Source organism: Polyodon spathula, chromosome 3 (genome assembly GCF_017654505.1).
Source record: "Polyodon spathula isolate WHYD16114869_AA chromosome 3, ASM1765450v1, whole genome shotgun sequence".
NCBI lineage: Eukaryota > Metazoa > Chordata > Actinopteri > Acipenseriformes > Polyodontidae > Polyodon > Polyodon spathula.
In genome coordinates this window covers 88,872,223-88,894,322 of record NC_054536.1, presented here as the reverse complement: position 1 = coordinate 88,894,322, position 22,100 = coordinate 88,872,223, and the positions used below count along the sequence as shown (strand labels likewise).

General features: G+C 35.6%; 1 protein-coding gene across 1 annotated transcript in view; it reads right to left on the bottom strand.

Moving 5' to 3' along the window:
- Positions 1 to 6,354: 6,354 nt before the first annotated feature.
- LOC121313594 (histone deacetylase 9-like) overlaps positions 6,355 to 22,100 on the bottom strand; it is a 104,417-nt gene continuing 88,671 nt past the window's right edge. Inside the window, exons 8-13 of the mRNA XM_041246292.1 lie at positions 16,772 to 16,903; positions 16,065 to 16,180; positions 14,240 to 14,362; positions 12,089 to 12,296; positions 11,315 to 11,526; positions 6,355 to 8,405 (exon numbers count right to left, since the gene is read on the bottom strand). Of these exons, the coding sequence (XP_041102226.1) occupies positions 8,082 to 8,405; positions 11,315 to 11,526; positions 12,089 to 12,296; positions 14,240 to 14,362; positions 16,065 to 16,180; positions 16,772 to 16,903 (1,115 nt within the window). The 3' untranslated portion in view covers positions 6,355 to 8,081. The remainder of the gene's footprint in view (positions 8,406 to 11,314; positions 11,527 to 12,088; positions 12,297 to 14,239; positions 14,363 to 16,064; positions 16,181 to 16,771; positions 16,904 to 22,100) is intronic.

Below are 22,100 nucleotides of genomic sequence, written 5' to 3'. Positions count from 1 at the left end.
AACAATAGGCTGTAGTGCACAAATACACCTAATTAGTAAATGAATACAGTGATTATTTGTAATATCACATATCATTTGTGTAAAGCACAATAATCTAAAAAAGTATAACAGAAAAACTAACAGATACTTATCTGAATATGCTCTCCTGTCAAGACTGTGTCACAGAGGCTCAGCTCAGCAGCTTTGTTATATCTTGTTCAGGTTTCGTGTAATACCCATTTGGTAATGGTTATATTTCGTACTTGAACCAACACCCTATTTTAAGTAAAGTAACACACTTTGTACTTTATTTATACTGCATAACTATGAAAGTATTAAATGTACAAAAATCTTCATAGGGTTTTTGTCTATGAAATGTAGCAATATTATTTTGTATAAATATGAAGTTTTTTTCTTTGTGTTCTGTGTACATCCATGAGTTCAAGTTAACATATTAATGTTGCTGCTTGTTAATAGAAAGTAAAAATAAATAAATAAATACATATGGCAGATAATTTAGATCCAAAGTTAACTTTTTTTTTTTTGTTCAAATTATTGGTTTAATGTTATTAAGGTCCATAAAATTAAATTAAATTAAATAGAGTCAATCGATTTTAATGTAGGTGGTGTCTTAAGCTTTATGGTTTAAAGAGTAAGTAACAGGGTTCCACAAAATTGTGCTGTGCTGCGACATCTGTTTAAATAATTTCCCTCCAAATCTCTTTTCAAAATGATCGCTCTAGTGCACTGATAGTGTAAGGATTAATGCCCACATTGTCAAACAGGTAACAGCAATAATGATCCACAGTGTGGTATAGAATAGAAAAGCCAGAGCACTTTGGTTATTTATTTATTTATTTATTTATTTATTTTTTCATCGTTCCTCCTGCAGCGATTTTAGCGGACAGATCTAAGTGGCCATTTTAAAATAAGCTTGGAAACAGACTTTAAAGTTATAAGTGTAAAATGTTGACAGGATGTTAACAATGAAAAGAAGAAATACAAGTATGTTATTTAAACAGTTGTAGCAACACATGGGGACCTATAACAATATATTTTTCGGAACCCTGCTACTTACTTTAAGTGTTGCTGTTAACTCTTTCTTAAATCATTTTATTTTTATGATACTTATACAGTATGTCTGCCACTTCATTTTGAGTGCAATGCTGTTCTACCCAGCAGGAGTTCTACTGTTTTATAAAAGATCAAAGAGTGAAAAGTAAGAACTCATTCTGGTGGGCTAATCTGGCTGCCAAGTGGAACTGTTTCCATGTATTTTCCCAGGTATCATGTTTGCATTTAAATGCATGGTATGTGCCAAAGTATGTTAAAATTGCTTAAAACCCGAGAAGCAGACACTCAAAAAAGTTACCTTTATTAAACCAAAGAGTTTGTATAAATATATAAAGGTTATAGATGCATATATTCATATTTCTTAAGTAAATATTTTTTTAAGCTTCCATAATATGAAAAGTTTTAAATATGTAGTTGAAATAAGAATACAAAGAACAGAGAAAAAAGTTTCCTTGTAAAGGCACTGTTGTTTTCAAATATACCCATCTTAGTCTTTTAAATGGGGTCAAAGGCTTCCAATAACTTACAGACAAGTGTTGTGTCAGCATTTATTCATATTTCATTAAACATGGTTCAATATTTTGCTGTCTTTAACATTGTAAAGTTAGTTTGTCAATAAACATATGGCATGACATGTTGACTTCTCTATGCCAAGATCTTGGCTAAAGCTCTTTTTTATAAAAAACAAACAAACAAAAAAAACACCTCAATACACAATCCAGAATTACAATTACAAAACAGTTCTGATATAAACATTATAGCCTTATTATATGAACTGTAGGCACTTTGTATGTCCAATAAAACATGTCTAATCCAGCCCCTCAATTTTTGCTTATTAATAAACCTATTTTTATGCAACTTGCATAATTTGAAAGAAAATGTCTCGGTGCTGCTAAATGCACCACGATTACTGGTACTACAGAAAATTATTAACTTGTTTTGAGATGTGATGTATTTCAAGCGTGTTAACCTCGTTTTTGATTGGTCAGTTTCATTCAGGTCACAACGAATAAAAATAGAAACAGGTTCTATTTTATCGGTGCAAAATTTTGTCAAAGAGACGTCGCTCGCTGCTGGTGTGGATACTTCCATTTGACTGATTTCTGAATTTATTTCTGAATTATTCGCTTAAGGCAAAAAACTTTGCCAAGTTATACTGATGTGGAAATCGATAAGAAACAGTCCCAAAACTCGGTTATGCAAGGCATCTAGCATACTTTAATAAAGGCCATATATGCAGCATGTTCATTGTCATTTATTTGTCCCATGCAATAACTGATTTTATTAGTACCAAGTCAAAATAAAGAAAACGTGGCTATTCAGGTTTAAAATTCTAACTGTGTTTAAAAAGTAATCAGCAGGTTGTTTGAACTGAGGTGGCTGTGCTAGATCTTACCTGTAGTACTGATTTAACTTGGCTAAAAGCGACAGGAATACTTATGGTCTGCGCCGACTTTCCAGTTTGTTTTCTGAAAGCTGTTTATTTTACATCCTGTTCAGCAGCCTCTGTAGTAGCCTTTCTTTTCTTGTGTGATTCTCAAGCTAAATGGCTAATACTTACCTTTTTGCTTTGTTGTCTATTTCTGGTATTTTTACTCCATTGCTGAAAACTAGATGTTAGCAACTTAAATCAAAACAATGCAGCACTGACTTTGTCCCACCACCTACTGTACAGTACAGGTCACAGAAAAGCCAGTGCAGACGCACTGATCAAAACATGGCATTTGAATAGTAAACAAGAACGTTAACCACTTTGGAGTATTTTTTTGTAAACGTTATTTGTCTAAGGACTTTTTTTTTTTTACCTAGGTGCAATGCACACAGGATGGCGACGGAATACAAAAAGCCTATCTACAGAAGCTGCACTGGCTACCTGTAAAATTGCTTTCAAAACTCTCCTGCTCACCTACAATGCCCTTCATCACACAGGTCCAGAGTACCTCCTCAACCTGCTGACCTTCTGTGTCCCTATCCGCAAGCTGAGGTCCTCCAACCCTGGCCTGCTTGCTATCCCAAGTGAAAGTGCACCACAACTGGAGAACACTCATTAAGCTTCATGCGCCGACTCTTTGGAAGACTCTCCCAGCTTTGGTACGTGATGCTCCCACTGTCGCTCGCTTTAAATCAACTCTCAAAACCCACCTGTTCGGTAGTTCGGGACAAACATCAATCACGAAATGTTTTAGTACAACTATTTATTGTGGAGAATGCGGAGTATGCAATTTTCCACAGATAATTATGTTGTATATACACTTTCATTTGGCATCAAACATAACTTGGTTTGAGGGCTCGCTGCCTGGCTGAATGGACGAGGCGGAGACCCCCATTGATAAAATATAAAAATTGTTCTTAAGAAAAGTGGAGATAGGGAGGCGCAGTTTGCGTTGTGCAGCGTTCATTTAAACATTTCTTTTTTTTTTCTCTCCGTACTTGTCCAGTATGCATTGGCATCTAAAAAAGGTGAATTTCACGGTGACCCCCAATTTCACGACCCCGTAGACCCCTATGTAAAATATATACTGTATTTGTAATATATAGAGCAAGTAGCATATTTCAAATGTTATTGTTTAAAGTAGGTTAGGTGAACCCTTTGGATACACAAAATAAACGGTATGCACTGTCCATCTTTCTCACACAGGCCCTCAGGCTCAGGCTCAAGGCTGGCATGTGAGAGAAGTAATTAAATGAAATGACAGGAAACATCTTTTCCGTATGCCTGGCCACACACAAGCTGTAACAATAAATTCTTTCTTTTGCACAGGTTCAGGGAAACATACAACACATTTAGAAATGTTCTGTGGTCTGTGTTCTTAGGAAAGTGAGAGAGGCAGAGAGAAAATAATGTGTTTCCTCCTATCAATCAACTAGAAAGACTGGTCTTTAAGAATCGGATTTGCATATATGCCGATTGCATTTTCGTTGTCCTGGTGCAGGTGTAGCATCTTGTTTGTTTGTTTGTTTTTTAAAGCCTGGTTTCGTTTAAATAGCTCCCCTAGAATCCTGCAGTCCGTGAGGTCCACACTAAACATTTTCTTACAGTTGCTTCCAAAGTTCAGCTATCGGTAGACCAGTCCTTCAGGCAGGAAAGTTGGTAATCATTGTTCATTTGCTTTAATGTGATCACTATTATGTACTTTAAACAGAGTAAAGCTACTGCTTATCATATTATTATTACAATTGTTCAACTAAGCCCTTTAAATTATTAATGTATAATTCAAAACATTAGTTGGCCATAGTCATAACACAAGATTAAGGGGACACAGCAATCAAACCCCTATGAGGAAGGTAATTGATCAACTTGTGTCCTGTTTCATAGTTATATTCTGGGAGAGATAAGCCTGGCATTGTTTTATTATATTTGTATGTGATTATGTGAAATTGTACATTTTTATAAAAAATAATGTATTGTATTTATTTTTTCATTTCGATTTAAGAGACAATTAATATTTAAATACACTGTTAATAATAATAATAATAATAATAATAATAATATAATAATAATAATAATAATAATAATAATAATAAAGTATACCTATGAATACAAAACAGACACACAATGTAACAAAGCACAATTTAACCATGTGAAGATTACCGAAGAGCAACTGGCACGTAAACCAAGCTGAATTTTGTTCAGGAGACGGCGGAGCTGACAATCAGGTGAGCCAATAAACACAAAATCTGGAAATATGTATGTGAAAAATATCTTTAAATTACAAATGTACTGTATTTTTCAGACACGTGTGTGTGTGTGTCCACTGCTGACCAATCCCACATCCAGGTAGGAAAAATTTAACTTTATCCCTTTGAAACTGGTTGTCACAGTGTTTCCCGTTTATATATATATATATATATATATATATATATATATATATATATATATATATATATATATATATATATATATATATATATATATATATATATTCTTTTTAGTCTTTTTTTTAAATTATAGCATTATTCAGGATAATAGACCAACAGTACAGTTTTAGAAATATCAATAGATCGAAACATATTTTAAATGAGTTCAGTCTTTGTGAATAGGGTGCAGAGTTTCAGATTATCATCATGTGACTACATATATGAAGAGCTGCAGCATTCATCATCATGTGACTATATATACATACGGAAATAACACATAATATGAAACTAATGTGGAGGTCTTTAAATACATGAAGGAAAGAAATCCAGGTGTAAAGTCGTCAATTTAAAACTGGAAGTATTAACCAAACCAAGTTGATGAATTAAAATGTGTCAAAAAAAAACTCACTGCCCATCCTATTCTGCATTTGTGATTATCTTAAGAGCAAGTCGCTTCCAATTTCATAAAAAAAAAATATTGTACTGTTCCCTTAAACTTATTATGATGTTTGCAATCATAAGTGGTGTTTATTACAAATATTTGAATACATTATTTGTTTTAATAACTGTGCTGTCACCGGTCTGTGTGTTATTGTGTTGTCACCTGTCTCTGTGTTACTGTGCTGTCACCTATCTGTGTTAGTGTGTACCTGCTAAGAAGCAGCGGCTCTAGTGATCTGTCACTTTGCTTCAAGTTTCCTTTTCTTTTGCTGGCAATACACCTATGTTATATATCCATTATCTTTGGAGGGCAACTACAACTACAGAACAGCTCCAGAACTCAGTGAAAGCACCTCAGCATAGACTTATGAAAACATAAAACAATATCTGAATACTTTTAATACACACTACTCATTGTAAGGGGCAGTAAACAAAAAACTTAAAACTGAAAGAAGAATGTAATTTAAAGTTATTAACTCTTTAAGGACTGCAGTCATCTGTCTATAGAAGTGCATAGGTGGGCTGACAATATACAGTGAACATCAAACATTAACGGGCAAACACATTAACTTAAATGCAAGTAACAAATATAAGGATTCCATGCAAAAATGCAAGTCTTAAATATTTCTTTCTTTTTTCTTTTTTTTTTTTTTTTTATTGGGTACCCCATTGTAACTCTAGTCATTTTTATCATATCTTTGTCGTTTTAAAATTTTAAAGATCGACTGATATAAAGATACTATGCATAATTACAAATGTTACTCCGTGTCCAATTACGTATGTGTATATAATATATTATATATATATATATATATATATATATATATATATATATATATATATATATATATATATATATATATATATATATATATACACATACACACACACACACACACACACACACACAGAGTACACAGAGTACACACAAACACATACTGAATCACACCACATGAACATATCTTAAACTGACCATAATTGAACATAGGAAAGGGAATTAACTTTATTTAAAAAATAAAGATTTGTAACAGAAGGCAAAAAAGGAACAAATACAAACAGCAATTAACAACATAACACATGACCACCCACCCCCACCCCCCTACCTCCAGGAGTATGGATGGGGTTCTGTACAAGAAAATGAAAGAAATAAGTGAACACAACTGACATTTGTTTGCTGGTGGTTTTGATTTATATAGCGTTGATGACTGGGTACACTGAATAGCTTTTCTGCTCACAAACCATTTAAACTGAGTTGTATACTGTAGGTCAATTCGATAACCCCAGTAACACAAGCCCTGTTTAAGATATTTTACAATTACTGTACCAAAACAAAACAAATACAAAACAGATTTGAGAAAATAATATAATACAGCTCCCTTACATGGATCTGCTAAATATTAAAAGTAAATAAATACAAAAAAAATAATAACTGCGCTGTATTGTCTTTTGAAAACATCCTAGCTTGCTTTAGAAAATGTTGGGAAAAGGGGATATGGTTTCATTAACAACGGTAAGCCATTGACAGAAAGTAAACACATCATAAGGGAATATAAAGGAAATGTTTCACTGAAAAGCTTCCTTAACCATTTCCCTGCTTGCTTTGTTATTTTCTCTGACAATAAATCAGTCCACAGAGCGCCCTTTCAAACTCACAGAGTAAAATACTAGCCTTTTCCTACATTCCTCAGCACATGAATCATTTGGACTTCCTGCTTCCACAAGGCATTTCCTGTTCAGCCTTACAGAGTAACTTCACTGCTGGATCCCAGCAGGAACTTGACACAATTTTGATTTAACCAGAAAAGGTAGCAAGCTGAGCTGCACAGTGGTGTTTATGGAAGTAAGCATTGCTCCTCGGTTCATGGTGAATATGCTATATGGCATGACACTGGTGTGCACAGGTTTTGTCTTTACTTTGGCAATAGCACTTCATATGATTAATGTTGTTTCATTTCCCATTGCTGTTTTTATTTTTCTTTACATGCATTTACCACCTCCTCAACATCATATTAAAAAATCTCAAGACAAAAAAATAAATCCAAATGAACCATATAATAAATCATGACTAAGGTTTTGGTACAGGTTTGAATCCTCACCAAAAATGCAGCCATGCAGTTATTTTGTTTGTTTTGTTTGTTTGTTTGTTTGTTGTTTTGTTTTGTGATGACTGTTACAGTTGATTCTTACATGTAGACATCTAACACAGGCACCCCCCCCTACCCCATCCCCCCAAAAAAATTCTAACAAAAAAGATCTCTGAAGAAAATGCACACGTAGGAGACAGCTTCACTTCACTTTACCTAGAAGGGAAGCTTTACTATGCACCTAAAGAAGGACACCATTTTTCACATGTTCTTTACAGTTTTACACAAATAGCTACTGAAATCGTAGGCAGACTGTACCTCACTGAAACCACTCTAATCCAGGGGATGATAACTCCTTCATGAAACCATATACAAAACAATGAAAATACATGTTACAGAAATTACTTCACAACCCCACAGACAAAATCTGACACTCACCTTATTATTAGCACCGAAACAGAAATCACGTGTTAGTCACAGCACAGGTGATGCAAAGGGAAAGGGGAAAAAAATGCAAGTCATTGATTCCAGAATAGGAAGGAAACGGCTGAAGAATAAGCTGACGAGTATTTTTTTTTTTTCTTCGTTGCAAACAGTTCTCAGGACTAAGCATGCCGTTTCTGCTATCTTTTTGTGTGAGTGTGTTCAAATAAGAGCTTTAATGACCAACCTCCGAGCAAAATCTTTCCCCTTTACCTTTTGCATAAACACAGTCTGCTCCGTGGCCTCACTTTGATTGCTTAGGCTTTCGTCATCACTGTCTGGGGGCTCTTCTTTGACTTTGATAACTCCCAGGTGTGCTCCAGGAACCTCTCCCTCACAGCTGCTGCTGCTGCTGCTACAGTTCATGATGCTGCCACAGGAGGGCACCTTGTCCTCCTGCATTGGCTGATCTTTGTGGTTCTCTTCCTCAGTCTCCTCCAGGTGACTGCTTGGCTGTCTGAGCTGCTCAATGGATTTAGAAAGCATCTGAAATAGGAATGTCAGTGGTTTTAAACTGAACTCATTGACCCGTTATGTCATATCCATGTAAAAGAGGTTCTTTACATCTCAAATCAATTAGCAATGTAATGATTTTCCATCATCCATAGCAAAGGATTATATTGCTCTTTTCCTAGTTTCTAATTAATGTGAAAGTCAAGTTTTATATATATATATATATATATATATATATATATATATATATATATATATATATATATATATATATATATATATATATATATATATATATATATATATATATAATATATATATATAATATATATATATATATATATATATATATATATATATATATATATATATATATATATATATATTATTTTATTTTTAAATTTAATACAATTTGAGCTGACAAGTGAGACTTGAATTTGAACAAAAATAAAGTATTTTTGTTAATGTATTGGGAATTGTTGTGACTCCAGATACAGCTTTGCTCAGGCATTTCCTTTTGCATCCCCCGGGTCAATGTCTTGCCAATCTGGGCTTTTAAACACTCTTAAGCTGAATCTGTTAAATTTAAAGCCAAATATTGTACACATTTTAAATAAAACTACTACTATGAAGAACAACAACAACAACAACAACTCACAAATCTACAGTATCTATGAGCATGGTGCTTTTCCCATTACCACTTTAGAATTAGTGTCAAATGTACCTCAGTGTGCCAGTTTGCCATACAGTGTACCCATTCATGTAACACTTGCCTCATAATTCAGCAGAATAGTTTTACTCTATATACTTACTGTACACTGGAGATTGAATGTTGTGTTTATACTGCTACAGTGTGCTAGAATGAAGTCTACTGCAAATATAACCCTACAATAGATGCCTATTACACCAGATGCTTTTCCACTACTTTTTTATATTACCTACCACCTTTATATAATGTATCTACCATTATATACACCAAGAAGAAAAAGCAATTTAAGTACTAAGTCTATTTTGTTGGGGTGTAATCTTGATGCTACTTGGCCTAAGGTAACAAATATGTGCCAAAAACTATAAAATAATAGCACCTTTTTTGTCATGTAAAAAAGGGAACTGGATTGTGTAAGATGGTGCCAAACTAATGTTTTTTAGAAATGTAACTGTACATAATTCATAGCAGCCTTAGTAAGCATCAGCACAGGAAGAGGGGAAAATGCATTAAAACAAGCCAAAGTGTAGCTGTTAGAGCCCAAACAGGAAAGACATCAAAAGTAAATACTACCTGCCTAACACTGCAGGAAGTGAGCACAAGCAAACACCCTGGCCTCAGAACACAGACCCTTTTTTATAAATATCCAGCTGAGAATTACCTTTCTTCTTTAAGCATTAGTAAGTGCCTTAATGCCACCTATAAAATCCATAAGCACTTATAAATATCCATTAGTGTCTCAAATGCGGCTGATAAAATGTTTTTTACATGCAGCACCACTTTTGTTCATTTTAATTGGGTTAATGATTCACAAATTCCTACCCGATAAAAAAAAAAAAGACAACTAATCCCTGATTAGTCCCATTTAGCACAAAGGCTGTAAAGTGTTGTGTATTCGCTCACACATAGACCCCTATAGTACAGCGTATGCAGCAACTGGTGATCCTGTAAATGATCAAAGTGCCAACTTTAGCCTATTTGGAGAATATAATTTAATGCAGCAAGTCTCAATAATCAAATTATTAAATGCTCTATAAACTTCTCTGTAATTAAAAAAAAAAACCTCTTATTAAAAAGGCAGGGTGTTTACTGTACGTAGAAGATCTGGATTTTGACCGTACATGGAAGGGGTCAGTTCTTACTTTTCAGTGAAAGCGATAAACTAGTAGCAGCCCTTGTGTGGGCCTGGCTGCTGATAAAGACCGGCAATGGCAGGCAGAGATTCTGGTGAATCTTTATCTACCTCATTCTGGCGACTAAGATACAAGATCATAGGTAACTTTAAAAATAAACCCAGTCTAACATGGAAGAGGCTGGGCGCGAACTGGCGACCCTGCACACTGCAAGCAGGCGTCTCAACCACAGTGCAAAAGAGCCAGGCTCATCCACATTTGTGGTTAAGAGCTTTAATTAACAGGGAGAAGGACAGAAGCCATAATGGCAATATTTCACTCGGCAGTGCCCATTTTATTTTTATTGAAAGGTCAGCATCAACTCGGCTATAATAAAAGAAATGCAGTACTGTTTGAAACTATTTGAAAAAAAGTTGATTATTCACTCAGTTTGCTACATTTGTATGATTTTCTTTTGAAATGATTGTGACTACATCGGCAAGCATAGGTTAATAGAAAAACATCCTTTAAAAAAAATAGTCCTACATAAAAAACAAGAGCTTACTGGAATATTGAGAAATGTTTAAGACTGGAGTGGATATATTTTTTTGTTTGATGGGAAAGCTCAGTATTTCTATATCGGGCCTCCTTACTTCATAGGCTAGGGCTGCTGCAGCATTCACACAATGGCTTCTTTCAGCCCCACTGATATATCAAACATTTGCCTTGCACACTCGCTGGAATAATTATGGACAATGTCTTGTTTAATAGCAAGGTCAAAGCTGCCAGCACACAGAAGCACAAATACTGCCAATAAGAAACAAAAGCCAGTATTCTGTGCATGCGTTTCCCTTTTGAACTTGATCAAATTCGATTACACGGTGCTCAAAAAGTGACACTATGGAAATGCTTGTCTAAGATAACAGAATTAAGTGACATTTGCCTATCCCATTTTCTTTTTACTGACTACTGTCTGTTAAAGGCAGTGCCTGCTATATCTCCACTTGTACTTTTGAAATGTTTTTTTTATATAGACAGAGTATTTCCCTTGATGTTCGTTCAATGAGGCTCATTTAGACTGAGTGTGACAGAGAGAAAGATGAGAATTCCACCACTAGTCTTACTTTGTTTATCTGGATCTGCTGCTGGTATTGCTTCTGCTTCTCCAGGAACTGTTGATGCTGTTGCTGGATGACCAGCTGTGCCAAGGTGCTCTGTGGCAGCGGGGCTGACTGCGTTCTGTTCAGAGGCCGATGGCGAGGCAGCTTGTGTCTGACACTTGAGGCTGGTCTGTCTTTCATTGCCAAGGGAGACTGAGGGTGGATAGGGACTGCACCTTGAACGACAGGAAGAATTTCACAAATCAGATACTGTCTGTTTGGATACTGACATTGCTTTTCATGTAGACTCAATAGGGATTGGCAAAAGGAAAGGTTGTGGTTTTCATTTTGCATTGTGATACTCTTTTTCACTTGCAAAATGCACAACTACAGCTAGTTCAAAGGAAACGTACATTTGTGGTTTTAGATTTTAATGTTAAACAAAATAAAGTTTAGAGTACCCAGTAGGACCGTAGGTGATGGAACACTGCTGGAAATGTATTCAGTGACAACATTGCCGTCTTTACATTCATTCAACAACATTTATAAAAGGAAACCAATAGATAAATGACATCTGTAACAAATAACATAGGTAGTAGGCAATTAAGAGGTATCACAATTATTTTTTTTACTGTAATATGGTACAAATAAAAGTTTGTTTTTCCATCTAATTCAAATTACAAAGAACTGCCAATGCCTCCTTTAAAAATAAATCCTACCATTCTCAAAAAAAATAAAAATAAACACACACACACACACACACAATTATTCATGTACATAATAATACTGCAAACCTACCATTTGTAAAATTCTTCTGCTGCCGCATTTGTTCCTTTATTAATAGATGCTGAAGCAGGGCCTGGTGGCTGTTATTCACCTTTGCTTCCAATGCCACTGGTGGAAGGCCAGACGACAGAGGCCCAGCTCCCAGGTACTGTCCTGGAAGAGCCTGCCTCATGGCCTGCATGGCGGAATCACCATGTTGTTCTTTCAATGTGGTGGCAGCCTGGACACAAGAAAAACAGAACATTAAATTAACACCCCAACACAGCATGCTTTCCTAAATCTGCTGTACAGAAAACGTTTTTTATTGTGTTTAGGATTGAAACTGTCACTGTTTTGTTTTTAATAGTAGCATGCTATATTTGGATGTAATTTACTTTCGTCACTCAACTGTTTAAGCGGTTATATGTTTTATTTGGCTGAATTTGGTTTTAAAAGCTTATTGCAATCTTTTGAAAAAAATCAGTAGACTTTTTTTTTTTTAAAGAAAATCCAATTCTTTTTAAATGCACTATGAGGCTAATTTGAAATATAGGTTATAAATCTAGAATAATGGGTTTCATGTAGGATACTGTATTACTAACTTGCTTTGTGACAATTTTGTAATATAATGTGTTTTTTAATACAAATATATGTTTATATGTATTTTATATTTTAGTATCATGTACATTTTTCCCAAACTCATTTTGTAAATGTAAAGTTTAGCACACTTTGAGCCTCATTTATGACAGGGCACTACATGTAGCTGTAACTTGCACATTAAGTAGAGAGCCTAACTTGCACCATGAATCTAAATTTACTGCCCCATTTAATAACAGAAAACACATTCATTTACATGCATACCATTTGGATAATTTACATACCATAGCATGGCATGCACACTGCATATATTGTGAGCGATAATTTAATGTGCACGATAATGTGCAAGACTTTACTTGTGACCACCGTAATATAAAAAGGTGGCTTATATTGAGTGATCAACAGACCTTTGCAGGGGAGAGTCCGAGGCAAAGCAAACTAAAACTGCATGCAGAGGAGTTAGAAGTTTTAGTGGAGGAGGCTGTTTTAAATTATAATACCTTGTTTGGTCTAGTGTTTTATTTAATCAATATATTATTTGTACCAATGTAGTCAACTATAAATTAAAATCTAAGAAATGATAACCTTAATTCACGTTTCTTCACACTTAATATAACCTGTTATATACAGGTCATTTTCACTGCTCTTTATGAAAACTTTAATGCAAGTAATGCCTCCATGATGCCAGATAGATTTCATCCCAGAAAAATAGGTTTAAATAGTGCGCCTATCAGTGGTTAAAGCCTGGTTTCCAAACAAACTAATTATTGCCCTTCAGTAAATACAGTGTGAATATAGCTCATCTCATTATCCAGAGTGGGGTGCCTCATTTAAATACATTTTTATGCATTACCGTACACATTACCATTATGTTGCACAATAAAATCAGTGTGCACCATAATATGCCCAATATTTTGTGCGATAATGAATACAATTACAATAGTAAATACCTAACTCATGAACGTGCTGCACACTAATTGCAATGATGTTGCACCATAATGTTTAGTGCCCTTTAGCTCAGGGAGGTCCAGTAAATCGGATAATATGTCAGCTTATAAAAACTGAAAATGATGGATTGTTTGGAGTGCTATCTATTTTTATGATAAAGCACACAATTGCTTTAACTTCTTAAATCATGGTGATGAATTGGGTGATTGTGAAAGATAAGAACTGTGCTGGGATTGGATACTGAAGCCCATTATTTATCCAAGGGACATAAAATCCTGAGAGGTGAAAGGTCTCAGGCCTGAAGCAATGCATTAATCTAGTGTGCCAGCAAGTCTCTCACAACTATTTCTAAATGCACCAATTCAGAAAATCTATTTCATACTTCAGCCCACGTTGTAGATTAATACTTTAATGGAAAGGTAAAACCACGGACAGCTACACCACAAGCTTTAAATGGGTTATACAAATAAAGGGGTACTAAAAAGTTCTAAAATCTTTAGAAATTTCTGGATAGACTAACATTCCCTGTCATGTATTATCGGTAATCAGTTATTTTGTTTTACCGAACAAAACAACTGCAAACGTCAAGATTCACATCTCATTGTCAGGGTTTAAAATTAAAAACTTACAACAACTTACATTTATTGGAGAGGATGCAGCTGGAAGTCCCACATTAATATTGGGTAATGAGGGGGATGTGTACAGACTTAACAAGGTCATCGATTCTTCAGGTTTTAAGACCCTTTCATGTGAAAGGAGATGCTGTAGGAAAGACAAATGGTGTACATTAATAGTGCAATGGTACTGGGCATTGATTTATTCTCGAGGGAGTCTGAAAAAAACTTGCTTTGATACCAACATAGTAATATTTTATTCCCTGTCATTATGACACCCAACTCAATTTGTAAGCTTCGGTGTAATGACTGCATTGTCACACACACACACACACACACACACACACACACACACACACACACACACGCACATGCATACAGCCACCACAGTGGGGATCTGCGCTCAAGCACACTTCCTTTGTTCATTAAAGCCACCCTCCCAGCATGTGGTCCCTGAGATTCCATGTATTTCTTGTCTATGCCGCTGCCACCACCACCCCACCCCCCACTGATATTTGCCCCAGGGGAACAGTAGTCCATGAAATGAATACCTAATGTAACAGTACAACAACATCAGTTGCTTATGCTGCAAACATGAAGCATATGGGTCTGTATGAGGGACTAAGGCCATTTGAGAGATAGTTTACTGGGGCGTTAAGCTTGTGTAAATATAATAACAGTTGAGTATGCATTTGATACCTGGGGGTCTTTTCTGACCATGTCTGGAATATCAATTAAGCTGAAAACAGGATTCCCCCCCACCCCACTTTCAATAGACTCCTGAATGTCACTGGAGGTTCATGGGAGAGTAAACAGTGTGGATGTTTTCCAAAAACACAGCCGGGCAGTAAAGTTTGTTTGGAGATGTGTCATATCAACCAGCCCTCAATAAATGTACACTATTGTGTCTGTACTCCTAAGGGAACTTTTACTAGTTACTGGGGAAATGGATCCATGAATCACTAAAAAAAAAGCTTGTGGGGAGCTTTATAACGAGAATTACTGTGCTTTTTTTGCAGAAAGCGCAAAATGAGATCTTCTGCTATCTGTAAAATCCTGTCAATGAAGGACACCTAATCTTTCCACACTGTGCTAAAAAGTATATATAAATCTAAACTGATAGGTATGTTTTCTTTTTAAAATCAAATTGCTTTTCAATACAGCGCATCTGCATTTCCTTCCAATAAACTTAAAGATGCAGTCATAAAACATTCTATTTAAATCAATGTTGCTTCACTTTTCTTTTCAGTATATGTATCATGACAGTGTCTTTTTTTATTCATTCATGTCGTAGTTCTAACATTAAGAAGTTTTGTTTTATAGCAGGAAGGGGAGTTATATGGGTTATAAATTGGTGGCTTACAAAGTTTAATGTTATGCTGCATTCATTTCTATTTCCCTTGACAGGAAACATATATTCACAAGAGCCTATCAAAGGTGGAATTATCACTTGACAGACAACACAATGCCCTGTAGGATAAGAATTATTATTATCTGTTTACTGAAGAGAATCTGTGGTGTGAATCTACTGTCCCTTTATTTACAAGGGTGTTGTACAGTGGTTGGGGTTGATCATGAATGCTATGACTTCACTTATCTCTGCCCTTTTTTTTCAATTCAGTGATGCTATCAAAAGATGAATGACCAGCAAACCCACTTATGAGTGTGATTAAGGTAGATCAGTTTGTAAAGTCAAATTTAGGGTGTAGTGTCTTTCTATTTAAAGAATTGTCTCTGGAAGTTAAACACAATAGTCAAGAACCATAAGAAATATAGTTGTGTAACTTGAAAAGCCCTTTGTCCCATTTGAATTAATCTCATCTCCACCCGTGCAGCTCATGATAACTCACCTCAGTGTGAGCTGTGGTTGGAAGGACTGAGGTTGAATTCTCGGGTCCAATTCCAGTGCATCCACTGTTAGGGGAGCTGGGACTGGATCCAGGGACACTGCTGCTCACTGACGTATCTGGAAACAAACCATAATTTAAAATCAAACATGTACGTGACTAAAAACCTGAACAGACTTGACAGTATGCAATAAAATCAACAGCGAAAGGCATGCCTTCACCTTAAAGTGAACTGTCCTAGAAAACATAAAAAATGACTGAATGAGTCAAGTCACTCGGTTCAACATATTTGTGGTGATAATTTAAGTAACGGGACCTCAAAGGTCAATGCCATTCAAGCATTTCAAGGGCAGCAGTTACAATAACTCTGGAGCTGAATAACTTTGAATTGGTAGCACAAATTACTTCCATATTTTCAGTTACTTTGGATGTTGAGTGAAATTGTGGACTACAATAATTGATTGTTTGAGACACCTTTAAAAATAAATACTTTAAAACAATTAAATGTATTTACAGAGAACATACGCAGTCACCTACTCTCATCAGACTAAAACTCCAGCCTTTCTTTCTTTCTTTCTTTTTAATATAGGTGAAAGAGAGAGGTACTTTGATGAAGTAATTACCTATCCTAATACCCAGTGTTCAGAACTGACATGCTACCTGGCCATCATAAAACAGAACTGTCGGTTCATGGCTGGTTCCTGAGTTACCTGTCACATCGTGTGTTCTCTTTTTGTATGGATTTATCACATTTCCGTCTTTCCTCCTTAGCAATGGACTGCTCCTTCTCTCTGCCACTTTCTGTTTTAATCTTGAACGCACTTTCAGGTTGGGTTCAGAAGCTTGTAAAACAAACACAAGAAGTTCAATTAGATACATTGTAACGCTAATGCCATAGAGAAGAGCTGACCAGCATGTTTTTGAGATGATATACACAAATTCACATACTGTAGACATCATTGTTGGTCAATGCAAAATACATATAGAGAGATCTGAGACTTGTACTGAGTCATCTGTAATACATTATTCTGGTAGCAAGTGGAACATCTCCAGTGAACACAAGCACTGAATCAATAGCAGCACTTAAAATAATACAAAAATACTGGACTAGCTGTATTACTACAGCTCATCTATAGTAGAAGGAGCAATAACTAAACCCATGTCCATTACCGTGACAAGGATGCATCTTTTAGAGGGGAAAAGCTCTTTAAAAATGTCAGCCATTTATGCAGTACAGGCACTAGAGGTAAGGCTTATGACTTTTTGGTTTTTCCAGGTCTCAATTTATATTTATAATGGAGACATGAGATACAGTAAATTAATATGTGTTACATTCTGATGCAAATCAGTTACAGCATAAAGTGAGGGCCAGCTATAAAGTGGAGGCACTGGACAGTGGTGGTTCTAGTTTGCTAATTTAAAGAGCTGACATTTCTTAAGGGAGCCAATTTTAATTGTAATGTGCAATGAAAAAAAAAAAAAAAAAAAACAGAAAAAAACACACATGATTAAGAATGCATTAATTTAAACCGAGAATGTATAAAATGACTATTTGGACAATTATGGTAGTATTCCATAATCAACTATACTCTAGTTGTAAAACATCAAATGTCCATAAATAAGGGAGCACTACAAGAATTTGTGTCTAGCACCTTGGCAGCAACATAATAACTACATTTAAAAAGAACAAGTTGTGCACAGACATTTTAATAAAAAGGAAACTTGCAGCATTATGTCCTGCTGTTAAATCCGGATGACTAAGTGAGGCTTGGCGCCTATGACAGAATCAAGCTGAAGGCTGCCTGCCTTGTTTGAATTTGTTTAACAAATCTCTGCTACTTCCTTAATTTTCATTGTGAGAGTATGTGTTATTTATAATGTCTCTCAGCTGCTGAACGATAGACGCTTTCCCACCCAGTGGCTGTCTAATGTGATGCAAATCCTCTCGGTGCTGGAGGAGAACTCTTCAAAGCTGCCTGGAGAGCATTTCAAGTGCTGCAGGGATTTGCTTCACATACGGCTGCTCCAATAGCTTTCTATTATTATTACACAGCCTTCATGTCCAGAATCCAAATCAATCACAGAAAAAAAAAAAAACACAATAAGAGTCCCTTGAAGTGCTTATCTTTGTTGCACATCCTCGACGTAAGAGCAACATAATGGACGATTTTGGTTTGGTATTTGAACTGAACTGTTACAAGATTTCAGTGTTTTATCATGAAGTGAAACACTGCCATATTGTGACACCTACAGTAGTGATGGTCAGATCAATACATGTATTTTAAAACTTTATATATATATATATATATTATATATATATATAAATCTCCTATACCTAGTGATAAGTAATGTTTTTAGCTACATAGAAACAGTATATGGTCAACTGTTTCAACACTACACCACTACACACTCACACATAACCAGCTAGACAAAGCTGACATTTTGATGTGGTCACTTACAGTAGTGATGTTTGGGCAATGGTTCTATTGTTAATGTTCTGGGGCCCAGCCATTTTAGAAAATATACAATGTCAGACTTGTAGGGAAAGAATGATTGAAGAATCTGAGACCTTAATCTCCAGTGATGCAGGCAGGGGGAGCAGTTTAATCTGTGCTTTAAATAAAAGCTCTCATCTCTACTCATCTGCTTCGTCTCCAACTTGAAAGCAGAGTGGCTGGGGCAGGACACAAATAGATGCACTAATACAGGCTATTTTAATTAAAGCCTTTTATCACATGCTCTAAGCAGAATCTATTCTAGTCATATGCTATATATAAAATAAATAACAAGAGAGAGGCAGATTACAGGTGATAATCTACTTTCCTGACTCAAATTGGGGGTTATGGAGCTATATTCCTCTTTCACTGGCTTAAAAAATGCTGCTTAGCACAATTCTCCATGTATGTGTTAAGTAAATCTGTGTGTTTATGTTATATGTGTATTTTTGATATAACACCTTATTAGTAAATTTCTCAAATCGCCCCCGGAACATTACCTGTATATAAATTTGAAGCAAGATTTATACCTGTGCCCATCCATCACACAACAACACACAACACATATATATATATATATATTATATATATATATATATATATATATATATATAGATACACCACATATACATAAGAAAGTTTACAGAACATAAGAAAGTTTACAAATGAGAGGAGGCCATTTGGCCCACTTGTTAGTAGCTTATTGATCCCAGAATCTCATCAAGCAGCTTCTTGAGGAATCCCAGGGTGTCAGCTTCAACAACATTACTGGGGAGTTGCTTCCAGACCCTCACAATTCTCTGTGTAGAAAAATGCCTCCTATTTTCTGAATTGAATGCCCCTTTGTCCAATCTCCATTTATGACCCCTGGTCCTTATTTCTTTTTTGGTGTTGAAAAGGTCCCTTGGATCGACATTGTCAATACCTTTTAGAATTTTGAATGCGTGAATCAGGTTGCCACGTAGTCTTCTTTGTTCAAGACTGAATAGATTCAATTCTTTTAGCCTGTGCACATGACATGCCTTGTAAACCAGGAATAATTCTGGTCACTCTTCTTTGCACTCTTTCTAGAGCAGCAATACCCTTTTTGTAGCGAGGTAAGCAGAACTGAACGCAATATTCAAGAAAAAGTATTTGCCCCCTGTCTGATTTTCTGCATCTTTGCAAATTTTTCACATTGAATTTGGTCAGATCGTTTTGTGGGTTGTAGTAATATGTAGAGGGAGTCTGAGAGAAAAAAATGACACCAAAGTTTGGTGCTTCTTTCATTTGTTTGGTGTGCAAGGTCATCAAACACGCAGTCTTCAGGTGTGAAAAAGTTATTGCCTCCCCCCTAGTTAACTCAACCCAATTAAATGGCTAGTTAGGGTCAACGGTTTGAATACTTTGGTCAACAATCAGGCCTGATTTGGGCCAGCTCTGCCCAATATAAATCTGACTAACTTTGGCCTTTACCATCAGAGTGAATTTCTCAGCACACCGGTTCCAGAGGCACACCATGCCTCCGGAAAAAAAAGAAAAGTTGTTGATGCCTCCCAGTCAAGAAAGGGTTACAAAGCCATTTCTAAGGCTCTGGGGCTCCACCAAACCACCGTCAGAGCCATATTGTCCAAGTAGAGAAAGTTTGGGACAGTAGTGAATCTTCCCAGGCGTGGCCATCCTGCCAAAATCTTTCCAAGAGCAAGGTGTAAAATCGTCCAGGAAGCCACAAAGAACCCTAGAACAACATCCAGGGATCTGCAGGCCTCCCTCGGCTAAGGTCAGTGTTCATGACCACCATCAGAAAGACACCAGGCAAAAATGGGATTCATGGCAGAGTAGCAAGGCGGAAACCACTGCTAACTAAAAAGAACATGAATGCTCGTCACAAGTTTGGTAAAAAGCACCTGGATGATCCTCAAGAGTTCTGGAACAATGTTCTACAGACAACATGGGCCCCGATATATCTGGCGAAAACCAAACACTGCATTCCACAGTAAGAACATAACTGCATAACTTTCATTAATAAATACATGAAATAAGTATCAAAATTTTGTGTTGTTTGTTCACTCAGGGTCCATGTTATCTAATATTCGATTTTGGTTGAAGATCTGATAACATTCAGTGTCAAAAATATGTAAAAATGAAGAAAATCAGACATACTTTTCACGGAAAAAGTATTTATATATACTAATATATATAATATATATATATATATATATAGTATATAATAATATATCTATAATATATATTATGATATATATATAGAAACTAGGAATGACTATAAACTTGACTTTCACATTAATTAGAAACTAGGAAAAGAGCAATATAATCCTTTGCTATGAATGATGGAAAATCATTACATTGCTAATTGATTTGAAATGTAAAGAACCTCTTTTACATGGATATGACATATTGGGTCAAAAAGATCAGGAATGCTTTGTCAGACACAGGCAGGGAACCAATAAAAGCATTTTTAAACAATTACCATGCATGGAGTGCTAGAAGCATGCTATTTGGTAGGTTTCGTGACAGGAAAGTAAGAGGAAGACATATTTGTCACTTATCTGATTGGTATATATCTATATATCTACCACTGCTGCAATCTTATGTTCAGAATGCTAATTGTAGATTTAATCTGAAGAGAGCTCATTAGTATTAACTTAGACAGAAATTAAGAATACTAATGGATCAATCTTGCTATCATAATGCTTTATATAAAATTGTATTATAAACTTAATAATACTGACAAATATGACTCCAATATCTTGTTCCTAAAAAAAAATAAAATAAACAGAACAGTCTCAATAGCTAGAACCAGCTAGGCAATGCAATGAGTGAGACACTGACTTTTTGACAAGAATAGCACTGGGTCACAATTTTAGCATTGTAACTTAGAGACTGGTTAGAGGGTCACAACTGAAAACAAAAATAAACTAATATGTAAATACAACAATGCCATATTCACTAACCAACCTGGTAAACAGAGGATATTACATTAATTGACATTAATAGGAGTACTGTAATTATTCAACGGAGCAGGATAGTGAAAGAGCTGATAAGTCACAGAAAGGAGTGGGTGGGTTGCTCTGGTAACAGCACGTCATGCATCTGCATGTGGTATTCTGTTTGTACTGTAGCACAAGAACAAGTCATGCCATCATTGGGATGAAAGAAAGAAAAATTCAAAAATGAGATCCAGTACAAAAGAATTATTCACAGGATCTTTCAACGCTGCTTGTTGTAATATCATGTTCTCGCACTAATATTTTTGTAGGGTTTTTTTGTTTTTTTGTACTAACAATGAGTTAACTTACACAACAATCAGTAAAGCACACAGGTCATGAACAGAAAAGCAAAGGATCAGAAGTAGTGACACCGGCTTCTTGCCAGGTGCTACTACCATATGCTTTTAATTGGGACCTGCTGCAGTGTCTGTTTACAGTTCTCAAGAAGGTTCAACTCTTTCCTCTTTCACTTTGTCGTTGATGTATTGCTTTATCTGAACCACCTAGGAAAATTAAAAAGGCTATTTTTTTTTAAATGCACAAAATCTACAGAATGT